Source organism: Gymnoscopelus microlampas, assembly GCF_963454915.1.
Source record: "Gymnoscopelus microlampas genome assembly, chromosome: 1".
Lineage (NCBI taxonomy): Eukaryota > Metazoa > Chordata > Actinopteri > Myctophiformes > Myctophidae > Gymnoscopelus > Gymnoscopelus microlampas.
The window spans coordinates 49,503,568-49,517,912 of NC_139962.1; the positions used below are offsets into that span (position 1 = coordinate 49,503,568).

Below are 14,345 nucleotides of genomic sequence, written 5' to 3' on the forward strand. Positions count from 1 at the left end.
AGTCAGTCACTTATATTTGATACAGTCTGTTTCTGGTGAAAATGTAACTAATTCGGCGGAAGTAACATTATCGTTTTCTCACCGTCAGTTGATGCTTCATATCCATAAGAGTCAAACCGCCGGGGTCACTTGTTTATTTTTGGAACACAGTTCTTATTTGACGCGATATTAAAGACGTCTATGGGATTCAGAATGGGGGTGGAAAACCGTGAACCAGGTAGACAAACCAAGGATGTGTAAATTACGTCAGACTTCGGTGGTCTATTGCAAAATGCAATAGCAATAGGCCACCAAGTGCAGGGAAAAGAGTTTGTAAATGGCAGATCGATTTGTAGATCTTCTATTTTCAAACTTGTATTTATTCATGGAATGATTTTATTTATTTTATTTTGTTAATGAAATACTTTTTTTTTTCATTGATGAAAAGTTGGACCCATAAAAATTGGTCAGCGACCCATACATGGGTTCCGACCCACTGCTTGGGAAACAGTGATGTAGACCGTGCTAAATGAATGTCCACATGGGAAAATGACATGAGAGCTTAATGGTCAGGGACCATGCAATGGATGATCCATTCATGAATGGATGGATGGATACACTTTGATCATCAGTCTGTTCCTTCCATTCAACAAACAGCCTGTCTGTCTGTCTGTCTGTCTGTCTGTCTGTCTGTCTGTCTGTAAGTCGTTCTGTCTCATCTCCTAAGACCATGAGACATGTGTCCTTAGGTCCTAAGGATACGAGACAAGTGTCCTCGTGTCCCATGTTCTTAGGGTATAGGGTTCATGTTTAAAGCATTTGATTGGATTACATTTTCAGATTTTCACCATCATAATGGATATTTGAAAATGCTTGTGTGTGCACAATCATTTTAACCTGTTTTAAAGTGTTTGGTGATACTGTTCTAATATATTCATCAGCTGCAACTGAATCCAACACTGATAACTGATGTCTTCATCACAAGCATAATTCACTAGTATTTATGTATTTATTTATATGTAATTATATGATTGTAATTGTATTATTTTATAATAATAATAATAATAATAATACATTTTATTTATAACGCACTTTACATTCTGACGAATCTCAGAGTGCTACAGATTAAAAGCAAGGCAAAAAAAAAACATCATATGCAACAAAACAATTACAAGAGACCCAACTAGGCTAAACTAAAGGGCCAAAATTTGAAATTAAAACTCAGTAGGAAAAAAAGAAAATGTTTTACTCAGTACGAAAATGCTATCTCCACTGTCGGGCAGAAACCTTGCATGTCCAAAACCATTATTATTATTTTAGAAACATTTCAAAATAGCGGTTCTATGAGCTTTTTGTATCCGCTACCTTCACTACTCTTGTATACAATAAAGGAACAATTACTCACCCCATGAAGCCTTGAATTCATGGAGATTTTTTGTTTTTGTTTTCGTTGCATTCCTCCTGAGCCAATAATGACTCTCAACAACCATTAAAAACGTCACTCATCACTGGTCTGCCTGTCTGTCAAACGAACAAAGCGTCCATCAGCCTCTGCCTCCACATGTGTAAATGTTACCACAGGGTTTGGGTTTCCAAGTCTGCATATTATAAGCAACTTTGGTCTTGTTTTCCTTACAAAGTTTGTTGCTTTGTCTTTGGGCTTCTTTGTTTCTGTAGTGTGTAGTTGCTTATTTGGGCTTGCTTCCTAATGTTGTTTAAACCAGTGGTTCTCAAACCTTTTCATGCCAAGGACCCCCAAATAAATATGTTTTTGTCCCCGGACCCCCATCTGAAAAATATCCCCCCATGCAAGATTTGACTTGATAAAATCCAAAATAGCCGATTCAGGTGGTTCAACTGATGTTGATGCTATATTAACACATTCACTGCCATTGACGGAGATCACCGTCATTTAAAAAAAAAAAAACTTTTTTCACACAGAACCAGGAGATAACACGATCCAAAGATTTGTGTGTGTGTGTGTGTGTGTGTGTGTGTGTGTGTGTTTGTGTGTAATCATGCAGCCTATAGTCACTTATTTTGGGCTTGTTTCCGTAGACTAGCCTGCTTGTTTCTCTCCAAAAATTGTTGGGGTGGATTCTGACATGAACTGTGCGCTGGTCCTTTTGGTTAGGGCCGGGTAGGGAGGAATACTGCCTCAGCAACCATGTCTGTCTCTCAAGGCTTGTTGCAGGGAAGTGGACTGATTTGAATACTGTGTACCATTGGGAGACGTCCAGTGTTTATGCGTCGGTGTTCTACTACGAAGTAGCTGCTTCCCTATTGGGGAAGAAGACAATTTAATCCTGTAATCAGTTCTGCCAGAAGCCGCATAAAAGAATGATTTGGCACAGGGTTTTGTAGTTACAACATGTCTGCACTGGTAAAATCACCAGTGTTAAGTTAATCTCATGTGCGAATGTATCTGTTAAGGGTCCATTTGGTTACGTCTGTACACTCTCAGAGTTAGAAATGGGTCAATCTGGCAAGCCATTCGGTAAAAAAAAAAGTGTCTTTGTTTTTGCCTTTGCACATCCTTCTTTTTGCGTTAAGTGCCATTCACACTGAGCACTATAACTATAAAGATACCTATTTTTTTTTTGTAACTATATTTTTATACTTATAGTTATAGTTCTCAGTGTGAATGGCCCTTTAATCAGGAACTTTGGGTTGGCTCCTCCCCTTTCTTAGTCCACTTTCTCCCGGGTGCGTGTGTTTATACTAACAACAACATTATACATGTTAAAGGCAGTGGTGCTGACAGATTCTACTGTTGGCAACAGATGCTGGTGTTAGCAGAATCTGTCTTGAGAGCAAAGAAATGGGTGAATTAACCCCCGACAGCGAGTGGCCATTGACTTCATTGGAGAGTGGTTTGCGGCCTGTCAGACTTGTTGTGTTGTTTATGTCATTATTTTGTAATGACATAATGTAATGTGTTGGGGGGGATGATGTTGTGGTACTTGTTGTGTAGTGTTGTGTCATGGTGTTCATTTGGTGATTTATGTTGATGTAGTTTATGTGTTTTGGCGTAACACCGTGACTGTGAGGAAGTGGTGAACAGTAACTAAGTACATTTACTATATTTGTACTTTTGAATTCTCACGTATTTGTAAAAGCAAGTACTAGTTCACATTTGAGTATCTATACTATGATTCCAGCACTGGAGTTGAGTACTTTGTCCACCTGATTCAAGTACTGGACTTGAGTACTTTGTCCACCTGTCATGGTCACAGCCTCAGTCACTCCCTGTTTGTCCATGATTTGCCTCGGCCCCTTCCATGTCCTGATCCTAATTCCCCTCGGTCATCACCTCTCCCTTTTCCTCTGTGGTTGGAAGACTCTGATTGCCCTGAGTCCCGTCACCTGTGAGGACCAGCTGGGCCTGGTTGTGTGTGACGATCTCCAGAGACTACTTATATTGTGTCTTTGTGTAAGTTTAGTGCTGAATGTTAGTTTAGTGTGTCAGGTTCCATGTCTGCGTCTAACTTGTTCTGTTATTATCTTATGTCATTATTTAAGTAAAGTCAGTTTAATGTGATCCTCATCTCCTGGCTTTGTTTGAGTTCCTGCACTTGGGTCCTAACACCATGAGTCCCTGACACCACCACTGCTGCGATGTCTGATCATCACCCTCCTCTCCGTTTCCTTTTTCCATTAATATTGAGTTGGTTTATGTGGTCGTGTTGTGTGCAGTTGCCACAATAATAGTGTACATTGGGGTGAACAATCGTTGGCATGGCTTGTTCTTCATATTATGAGCAAAGCTCAGGTCATTGGTATACTATATAAACAAAGAAGGCTGCCAATATTTATTATGTTTGATGCCGTTGGCTCTCTGCTCGCACTAACGGTGACGGCAAGATGTGCGGCAAGTTGCCGCATGTCAGGATTTTACTGTGTTTTACTTTGTTAATATACGTTAAATCAGAAGAGACAGACGGGGCTGTTGTACAAATGACAGGTGGATTTTGGGACTTCAACGTTCAATCATTTCTTATATTTATATACAGTAACACCTGTCAAAACACAGTAACAAAGTGCTTTATAGTTAAAGCTCTTATTATGTAATTTTTGTGTGTGAATAAAATGTTATTTTGTACAATCATGTACAATACTATGGTAGAATATCTTAAAAGAATCCCTGGCTAATAAGCCTTATATGCCGAATACATTATAATTGACCTCTATACTTAATATCTCTATAGTAAAACTTAATACTTCCTAAGGTTAATATGAGCATCAAAACAATATTTTAATTACATGCATTCCATACATTCCATAGGGCTGGACCACACATGGACAAATGACATCATCAACTTGCGATGGGAGTTGTCCTAATTGAGTGAAAGCTAAATAGAATATTTAAGGTGTTTTTCATTTTTAATTTGAGTTAATAGAGGGCAATTATAATGTATTAAGGCATATAAGGCTTATTAGCCAGGGATCCTTTTAATAATATGATATCGCTGCTGTCAGGCAGCAATTTCGTATCTCAAAAACTGTTACTTTTCATGAAATGGGAAAAAAGAGCCACATGTGTTCCAATGTGTCCAATGTAGTTATTATTTATTCAAAAGCTCTTGTTAATGCTTAACGTGTGTGTGTGTGTGTGTGTGTGTGTGTGTGTGTGTGTGTGTGTGTGTGTGTGTGTGTGTGTGTGTGTGTGTGTGTGTGTGTGTGTGTGCGCGTGCGTGCGTGCGTGCGTGCGTGCGTGCGTGCAGCAAAAAAAAAGCAACTAAATTTCTTGCAAAAGTCTGTGGGATCTCTTCTATCATCGGTAGCCGCCAAATATGGCGAAGACGCTGTTATTTGTACCCCTGAAGGGTGTGGGGGTATTTGTCCATGATTTTCTGACTGTCCTTTTTTTACAGCACCTTGTAATATTTGTGTCCTTGTACTGTATCTCTCATGTGGACATAAATAAATGATTAAATGTGTGTGTGTGTGTGTGTGTGTGTGTGTGTGTGTGTGTGTGTGTGTGTGTGTGTGTGTGTGTGTGTGTGTGTGTGTGTGTGTGTGTGTGTGTGTGTGCGTGCGTGCGTGCGTGCGTGCGTGCGTGCGTGCGTGCGTGCGTGCGTGCGTGCGTGCGTGCGTGCGTGTGTGCGTGCGTGTGTACTTTTTGCAGTCAGGTCTGATTCGCGTGTCAGATGAAGAGTACTTCATCGCTCCGCTGCCCCACAGCCTGGCCGCCCAGCACAACTACAGCGCCCCCGGTGGTCATCACCCGCACGTCGTCTACAAACGCTCCGCCGAACACACGGTCCACGGTGGACCTGGCAACCCGTCCCTGCACAACACGGCCAAATCTGACAACCCCTATTTACATCAGCATCATCATCAGCGTCACCATGACTACCAACACGGAAAGCTACAGAGGCAACACTTCTGTGGTCGCCGCAAGCAATGTATGTAAGGGACCCTTCTTACTTTGTAGGCTACTTAATAATGTACTTAAAACAATGTATGCAAGGGACCCTTCTTACTTAGCGTTTTTCTTTTGGCCTGATTTGTATTCTTGTCAGGTCGTTCATGTGCCTGATTTTACGAGGAAAGAAGCTTTTTAGAAGTCTGTTGCCAGTGGCCCTGAGACTGCGTAGCCATTTTCCATGTGCCATCATCTGAAACAGTCTGTGTTTGGGGTGGTTTTCGGATCCTTGATGAATCTGCAAGCTTTGCTGACACAACATACAGTATCAGACAGTCTTCTACATTTCCCAAAAGGAAATGCATGCATTTAATTCAGTGTGACCAGAAGCAGAGCTAAAACATATCCCCAACCTTATCCCCACCCTTCATAAAAAATGAATGACCAGGGGGATATCAAAAGCAGAGGCTGGGCCGTCCCCTCCCCATCCCCCCAGCTAATCCAACCCTGTATGTTTGTGCATCTTTGGGCCTTTCTTTCACATGATGTTGTACAGTATGTGATGTTCTTATTACTGTGCTACTGTGCTTATATGATCAGTAACATTACATAACATGAGACATATATGTGGTTATTTCATCTAACATGAAGGTGTTTTGACATCTTGAGGTGTTGTCGTTATTCAAGGTCATTTTGTTGTAAATAATGTTCAACAGTCAGACCTGGAGAACAGCAGGCTATTATGTAGGTGCTAGAAAGCAGCATGGTCCTGTCAACACACTCTCTCTCTCTCTCTCTCTCTCTCTCTCTCTCTCTCTCTCTCTCTCTCTCTCTCTCTTCAATTCAAAGGAGGTTTGTTGGAGTTTGAAATGTTATTTTTTTATTTGAGCAACTGTCGTGACAATATTATATATATAAATACAACAATATACATACATCAGTGAGTGTTCCTGTTTTATTTAAATATCAGACATAAACAACAACACACACATAACAATAAACTGAAAAATCAAAGGAGCTTTATTGGCATGAGAAAACTTGTTTACATTGCCAAATCAAGTGTCAAATACAAACTGTGAAATGATGACCAATTAAAAGGGAATAAAGAAAACAGAGCTTTGTCACGTTGCATTTTAGAAAAACTAGCTTACAAACCATGAAAATGCTCCTTTGCTGTTTGCTGGAATACCTCTCTCTCTCTCTCTCTCTCTCTCTCTCTCTCTCTCTCTCTCTCTCTCCCTCCCTCCCTATCCCTCCCCCTGTTCTGCCATGCTGTCATGTCAGTCTTGGGTGTCACGGGCCGCTACACACCATAGACTTTTGTCTCTTTATGTGTGACCTTGAACACGCTGGGACGTCATCCGCTGCTAAAATGTGTTGTCTGTCTCGCACCCGTTGCCCCCGCACAGATGCTCCCAAGCCTCCACCTCCCGCCGACGGCGATGATCTCTTCGTCATGCCTGACGAGTTCGAGACAGAAGGACAAGGCAGGGCTCGGCGGTCGCCCATCAACTCCAACCGGGTGGGCGGGCTGAACGTGGAGACGCTGGTGGTGGCGGACAGGAAGATGGTGGAGAAACACGGCAGGGACAACGTCACCACCTACATCCTCACTGTCATGAACATGGTGAGTAAGGGATATGGGATATATTTTTTAAAACACTCACAATAATCGTCCCATCCCTCATGGTGAGACCGGCAGAGAGAGAGACAATCAACTTTATGTGTGCATGTGTTGTGTACTGTGCGTGCATGCACACACACACACACACACACACACACACACACACACACACACACACACACACACACACACACACACACACACACACACACACACACACACACACACACACACACACACACACACACACACACACACACACACTCACTTGTGGAATTTATATAGATCATAGTGTCTTGTAAAGTCATTGATCAGTGTGTATTTTGATGCAGGTATCCAGTCTGTTCAAAGACGGCACCATTGGTACGGACATCAACATTGTGGTGGTCAGCCTGTTGCTGTTGGACCAGGAGCCGGTGAGTCCATTCACACTGTTTGATGACGTCTCTTTTCTCTGTCTTGTTTCTAAGAGTGTCAGTGTTGCCAGATTTTGTCAGAGAAACAAGCAAAAATATGTATTTGGGTCACTGACCCCCATGTGAAAATAAAAATTGGTCCCGGGGGACCCCTTTTTTGTTGTAAATGCTTCAAAAACATTCCAGATTTTTCTCTCTTTTTTGAAAATAGTATATAGTATTAAAGTGGTTACACTGAAGCAAGCCCAAATAAGCAACTACACTTTGGAAAGAACCCCCCAAAAAGAACGCAACCCGCAACTACCTATATTTACAAGCGACTTTGCAGGAAAACAAGCCCAAAGTCGCTTCTAATAAGCGGACATGGCAACATTGAAGAGTGTTTCTACGGCCGCGCGTCCACCAAAGTGTTTATTTTTCCCCAGCTGAAAGTGCAAGGCATTCTTCTTAAAGCGCTCATGTGGGAGCGCTTGAGGGGGGAGCGGTTTCTCAATGATGACAGTGAAGAGTGCAGCCGTCTGCCCAAAGCAGAACATTTTTCAACTCTCGCGACCAGATTTTGCAAGAGAAACAAAGCGGTCAGGTTTATGAAAACAAACCCAAAAGAAGCATTTAGGCCACATGAGCACACACACGATTATTTGAAAATAGCCGATCTACAAGCTCACAATGTGTCACACTGCAACGCAAAGAAATCTTGAAAGTAATTAATGTGACAAATGTGGAACGTTTTGGAAACATTTTGAATACACAAATCTTATATGGTGGTCCCTGCCACAACATATTTTCAGATGATGGTCCGCAAATACATATTAATCTGGGCGTTCTTGACATGAACATGTTTGAGAACCACTGGTTTAAACAACGTTAGACAGCAAGCGCAAATAAGAAAACCCCCAAAAACAACCCGCAACAAATGGCGAACGTGCATAGCTCAGGGCGAAGAGACACTCAGCGGCGAGTCACAAACAGCTTAGTGGCCTTGTGGGTAGAATGTCCGGCGTGTCCGCCCTGACGCGTGTCATACCAAATGGTACCCAAAGCTTCCCTGCTTGGCACTCAAGGGTTGGATGTAAGTCCCTGCGACATACAAGCATCTTGTCCAGGGGGTACATGACTTGTACTTAAAGCTGCCTCATACTAGGGGAACAGGAGATAGATTCCTGACCTATGTGGCAGTCTGCCACGTGCAGTGTTTCTGGCAAAGTGTGAATTTGTGGCACCCCCATTGAAAACAATTCATAACATATGTTGTGCCACCCATTTCGGATGCTGTCAATGCACTGAATGGGACATTATCACGTTTAATAAGACTATTGATTGGTCTAAGTCGGTGAGATACTGACCTACCCATGTTTAATCAGACTATTGATTGGTGTTTTGTTTAAAGTATAGCTCTGGACCGCGTCGGAGGCGCGCCATCTCAACCGAACTTGAGCCACGAGAGGCACCACCGAGCGAGCTAAAGCGAGCGGGTTGCCGTGCCGAACGTTGCGAAGTTTGCTTGAGCCGGACTCAGTGCCGTCCGAGTTATGTACCGATAGGCACAGAATCGTAAATCATGTTTTGGGGGGGAGCATTTGCCCGGCGTTTGTATCTCACCAATCAATAGTCTGATTAAACGTGATAATGTCCCATTCAGTGCATTGACAGCATCCGATTTATGGCCTATGTCCAGATTGGAGTCGCATTGTTTTTATCCAGTCTGAACAGAAAAAAAACCCACATGGAATGAGATTTTTTTACGAATCAGATTTCAATCACTGTCCTTACATTCTGTAGCCATCTTGTTCTCAGACTGCATAAAACCAATCAGACTCCAATTTGAATATGGCCTAGGCATCATTCTGAACACTGCAGTGTAATTCTTTCTTTTATTTTGTTCTTTATCCTGTTATTTTACACACATTTAAGCAGTAATTGGTCTTGAACCTCTTTACCTCTGTCTTAACCTTTTTCACTCTCTTTGTTGATTGTTTGTGTGTGTGTGTGTGTGTGTGTGTGTGTGTGTGTGTGTGTGTGTGTGTGTGTGTGTGCGTGTGCGTGTGCGTGTGTGTGTGCGTGTGCGTGTGTGTGTGTGCAGCTGGGTCTGAACATCAACCACCACGCGGACCAATCTCTGAACAGCTTCTGCCAGTGGCAGAGTGGCCTGGTGGGGAAGGGTGGTAAACGTCATGACCACGCCGTTCTGCTGACCGGACTGGACATCTGCTCCTGGAAGAACGAGCCATGTGACACCCTGGGTACAGTGTGTGTGTGTGTGTGTGTGTGTGTGTGTGTGTGTGTGTGTGTGTGTGTGCACACGTGCGTGCGTGCGTGTGCAAATGTCCCCACAAGTATAGGAGAATTTGAGGGATGGACATTGTAAGGACCTATTTTCCTGGTCCTTTAAAGAATGTATTTTTGTTTTATGGTAAGAGATAGGCTTAACAATTATAAAAATATTCAGGTTGTGGTTAGCGTCAGGATTATAGGCATTTAGAGGTTAGGTTTGGGGGTTAGAGTTTTCCCTATTTTAAACTTTTTTTTACCACGTTTACGCGGAAAACGATCAGAACAGAAAACGTCAAAAGTGCACACAGGTTTGTATTGCTAAAATGCAATACAAACCTGTGTGTGTGTGTGTGTGTGTGTGTGTGTGTGTGTGTGTGTGTGTGTGTGTGTGTGTGTGTGTGTGTGTGTGTGTGTGTGTGTGTGTGTGTGTGTGTGTGTGTGTGTGTGTGTGATGACAGTAGGGCCTATACATACACAGGCTACAAAGGCCATTGTAGCCTGACCATCGATAAATGACAAGCAGTTTGCCAGGTCGTTGTAAAGCCACATGGCTACAGGAGCAGCAGATACTTGGAACATTTGGCTGGGAACGTGACCTTTAGCTTTTTTTTTTTTACTGTTCAGAGATGATGCAGTTGTACATTTGCCACATGGTTTCATGTAGGAGGTAGAAGAGGTCTTACAGGGGTCAGCGGAAGAGGTATTGGCTGCAAGGGCTCCACTTTGATGGAGAAATTATGTGAATAGTTTTGCACCACCATGCAAATGGTGAATAAACAATATGTGGTTATTAGGCAGAAACCTTGTATCTCCATATTTAAACGTTTTATGGTTGTTGTTGTTTTTGGAGGGGGGGTGTAAATAAATGCCCTTGCTACTTCATCATACTACAGTCTCACATAAAAGTAGCAAAAACAGCAAGCTCAAAACGTGCCATGAAGCGACGCGTTTTGAACTATTTTTTAATTTGAATCCAGTACATCCATACAGTTTTGGACATATTAGTTTTCCAACCGACAACAACGAAATGTAAGTGTATGTGGCTTCAGAATAGTTGTGGTATAGTGGGGACAGACAGACAGACAGACAGACAGCCTGGAGGCAGGGGGTCTCATTGCCACCATGCACATCATAAACAGTCCAATCTGTCCTCTGTGGGTTTTCATATTAACACCGTTTACAGCATGCAGGGGATTCTGAGGTAGCACATTACAGCTGGTACCCCCCTCTCTTGCATCTGTGTGTGTGTGTGTGTGTGTGTGTGTGTGTGTGTGTGTGTGTGTGTGTGTGTGTGTGTGTGTGTGTGTGTGTGTGTGTGCGTGTGCGTAAGTACGTATATGACAGGCATAGTTGTTGTCGGCCAGATGTTCCCAGATGTCCCAAACCACAAGAATGTGTTTTGAGATGCAAGGAGGAAGAGAGAGGGAGAGAGAGAGAGAAAAAGTGAAAGATGTAGTCAAATACAGAGAAAGCAAGACAAAGAGATAAATAGAGAGAGAGACAGAGGCAAAGAGAAAGAGAGAAAGGCAGAGAGAGGAAAGAGAAAAACAGAACGAGAGAGAGAGAGAGAGAGAGACGTGAGGCCTTGATATAATTATGTTCTTTGTATCACTGTTACAGTCTTACCAATCTTTTTAGCGGTGCCAACCGCTCTACACTTGACTTTTGACTTTTGTATGTCCGTCCGTCCGTCCGTCCGTCCGTCCGTCCGGCGGTTTCAGCACGGGATGAGCACGGCAAAGAAGCAAACAGCTATAACTTCAGTTTGCAGCATGCCACCAAGTCCAAATTTGGTATGTGGACTTAGACCACCAATAGGGACGAGCATGAATTGATGACGTTATCAAAAAGGGGTCCAGGGACCCCCAGCGCCCGTATGAGCACGGGATGAGCACGGGATTTTAAACAGCTATAACTCCAGTTTGCAGCATGCCACCAAATCCACATTTGGTATGTGGACTTAGACCACCAATAGGCACGAGCATGAATTGATGAAGTTATCAAAGAGGGGTCCAGGGACCCCCCGCGCCCGTATGAGCACGGGATGAGCATGGGATTTTAAACAGCTATAACTCCAGTTTGCAGCATGCCACCAAGTCCACATTTGGTATGTGGACTTAGACCACCAATAGGCACGAGCATGAATTGATGAAGTTATCAAAGAGGGGTCCAGGGACCCCCCGCGCCCGTATGAGCACGGGATGAGCACAGGATTTTAAACAGCTATAACTCCAGTTTGCAGCATGCCACCAAGTCCACATTTGGTATGTGGACTTAGACCACCAATAGGGACCAGCATGAATTGCTGAAGCCCCGCCCCCTCTGTCTTCCCATTGGCTGGCCTTCAAACAGCCATAACTCAAGTTCGCAGCATGCTATGGAGTACAAATTTTGTACATGGACTAAAGCCAGCAATAGGGACTAACTGTCATTACTTAAGCCCCGCCCCCTCTGTCTGCCCATTGGCTGGGCTTTAAACAGACATCATTCCAGTTTGCAGCATGCTCCCAAGTACAAATTTGGTAAGTGGACTCAGACCACCAATAGGGACGCATTGAAATGAGTTAAGGCCCGCCCCAAAGGCACCGCTTCCTTCACACAGGGTGTGATTTTTATTTTATATAATGCTTTTAGTCTTTTTGCACTCGCGAGGGTTCTAGTGAAGTACACCTCCCCAAATGGTTACGATGTGTAAGAGAAGATTATTTTCAGAAGTCAGAAAAGGTTTATTGTATGTAAGTATGAGGTTAGGTATATAGTAATATTTTAATTAGTCACGGAGGATAAATGCTGTGATCATAAGATACATGAACATACATACATTGTGGAACATACAGTACACAGGGACATTGGACTAGATTAAAAGCCTAGCAATCAGTGTCTATGTCCTGTGTGCAGGCTTCAATACCTGTCTATGCCCTGTGTGCAGGCTTCAATACCTGTCTATGTCCTGTGTGCAGGCTTTAATACCTGTCTATGTCCTGTGTGCAGGCTTCAATACCTGTCTATGTCCTGTGTTCAGGCTTTAATACCTGTCTATGTCCTGTGTGCAGGCTTTAATACCTGTCTATGTCCTGTGTTCAGGCTTTAATACCTGTCTATGACCTGTGTTAAGGCTTTAATACCTGTCTATGACCTGTGTTCAGGCTTTAATACCTGTCTTATATCCTGTGTTCAGGCTTCGCTCCCATCAGTGGAATGTGCAGTAAATACAGGAGTTGTACCATCAACGAGGACACTGGTCTGGGCCTGGCCTTCACCATCGCCCATGAGTCTGGACACAAGTAGGTCAAACACCAGCCACAGCACTACTTCACATCATATCACAGGCATTAGCAAACTAGCCTGGAAACCAGACAAATGTGAGCAGGTTTATCACCAGAGGCATTCTTTTGAATCCGCCCCTTGGAAATGCAGGTTCCACACAGAGATTCCAGATTAATATCTACGCAGTGATATTAGTCTGGCCATGCCAGGCTATTAGCAAACACCCTGTTATAGGTAGGGGTAAGTGATATTTATTTTTGTTAAACTAAGTGTTTAATAGCTCTATACTGATAGTAATCATTGCTATATAGAGTGCACCCCCCCCCCAGGTGTGTTATTATGACAATACACCATGGCCTGGTGTGAGCTATTGCTTTCATAAAACAGTTACCAAATATGGCAACATGAAAACCATTGACATATGGTATCCCAATCATTATAATTATTCTTATTTTTAAATAACTCATTTCAAGAATAAAACTATTGTGTTGGACTCTACAGGTGAAGTAGATTAGAAGGAGAGTGTTGTGATTGGTCGAAAAAGATTGTTTCCTGGGGAAATACGTACGACTGAAGTCCCGCCCCTATAGACACTGCATTAGGTCGTGACCAGATGAGTAAGGTTAGGAACGAGGCTACTTGCTCAGGGGATAAACTGACTCTTGACCATCAGGTCAACATTCGGGTCAGATCTTGTGTCTAAGTGAAAGTTATATCATATTAACATACTCTACCATACAGATTGGACAAAATTACATTTTATTCATGAAAAAATGTTACATAGTGAGGCTTTAAGTAATTAAATAATGTATACAAACATTATTATTATTATTGTTATTATTATTATCATTATTATTTTATAGAGTCTGGGAATTTTTGCAGAATTTGTAACTCTTGGTTTCTTGTTGCGTTGATTTAATGCAAGAATTTGTTCCTGGGTTGGGGGGTGGGGGGAGGGGTCTCACCTCTGGGAATTCAGGGCCCCATGACAATATATTACACGGGACCCCCAATATTTGGTGAAAGATAAAATCTATAAATAACGTTCCACTCGGGGTCCTCCCTAATAACTCTTCACTCCCGGGAGGGTTAAACCTCGTCTCTTTGAGGCTCCTTGTTTACAGCTTTATAAATCTGTATTGTGTGACATAAATATGTCACAATTTAAAATGATGAACACACATTGGGATAAGTATACTTCATCCTCTGTAATAATTCATGAGTGAATAACATATCGTTGTGGTCGGGAGGAAACCTAGATTATTATTTTTTGGGGGGGGTTTGCTTTAATAAATAATACCCTAATTCATCATACAAGAGCGTCACACAAATATAGTGAACATAGCAGATCTACAAGCTCACAACACATAGATTGGCTAGTTTCACAATTTTGTTTTTGAAATAATAAAAAGGGGAA

General features: G+C 42.6%; 1 protein-coding gene across 1 annotated transcript in view; it reads left to right on the plus strand.

Annotated features, from left to right (window-relative positions):
* adamts18 (ADAM metallopeptidase with thrombospondin type 1 motif, 18) overlaps positions 1 to 14,345 on the plus strand; it is a 79,487-nt gene that overhangs the window by 22,237 nt on the left and 42,905 nt on the right. Inside the window, exons 4-8 of the mRNA XM_084051283.1 lie at positions 5,108 to 5,387; positions 6,757 to 6,974; positions 7,304 to 7,387; positions 9,471 to 9,630; positions 12,840 to 12,945. Of these exons, the coding sequence (XP_083907409.1) occupies positions 5,108 to 5,387; positions 6,757 to 6,974; positions 7,304 to 7,387; positions 9,471 to 9,630; positions 12,840 to 12,945 (848 nt within the window). The remainder of the gene's footprint in view (positions 1 to 5,107; positions 5,388 to 6,756; positions 6,975 to 7,303; positions 7,388 to 9,470; positions 9,631 to 12,839; positions 12,946 to 14,345) is intronic.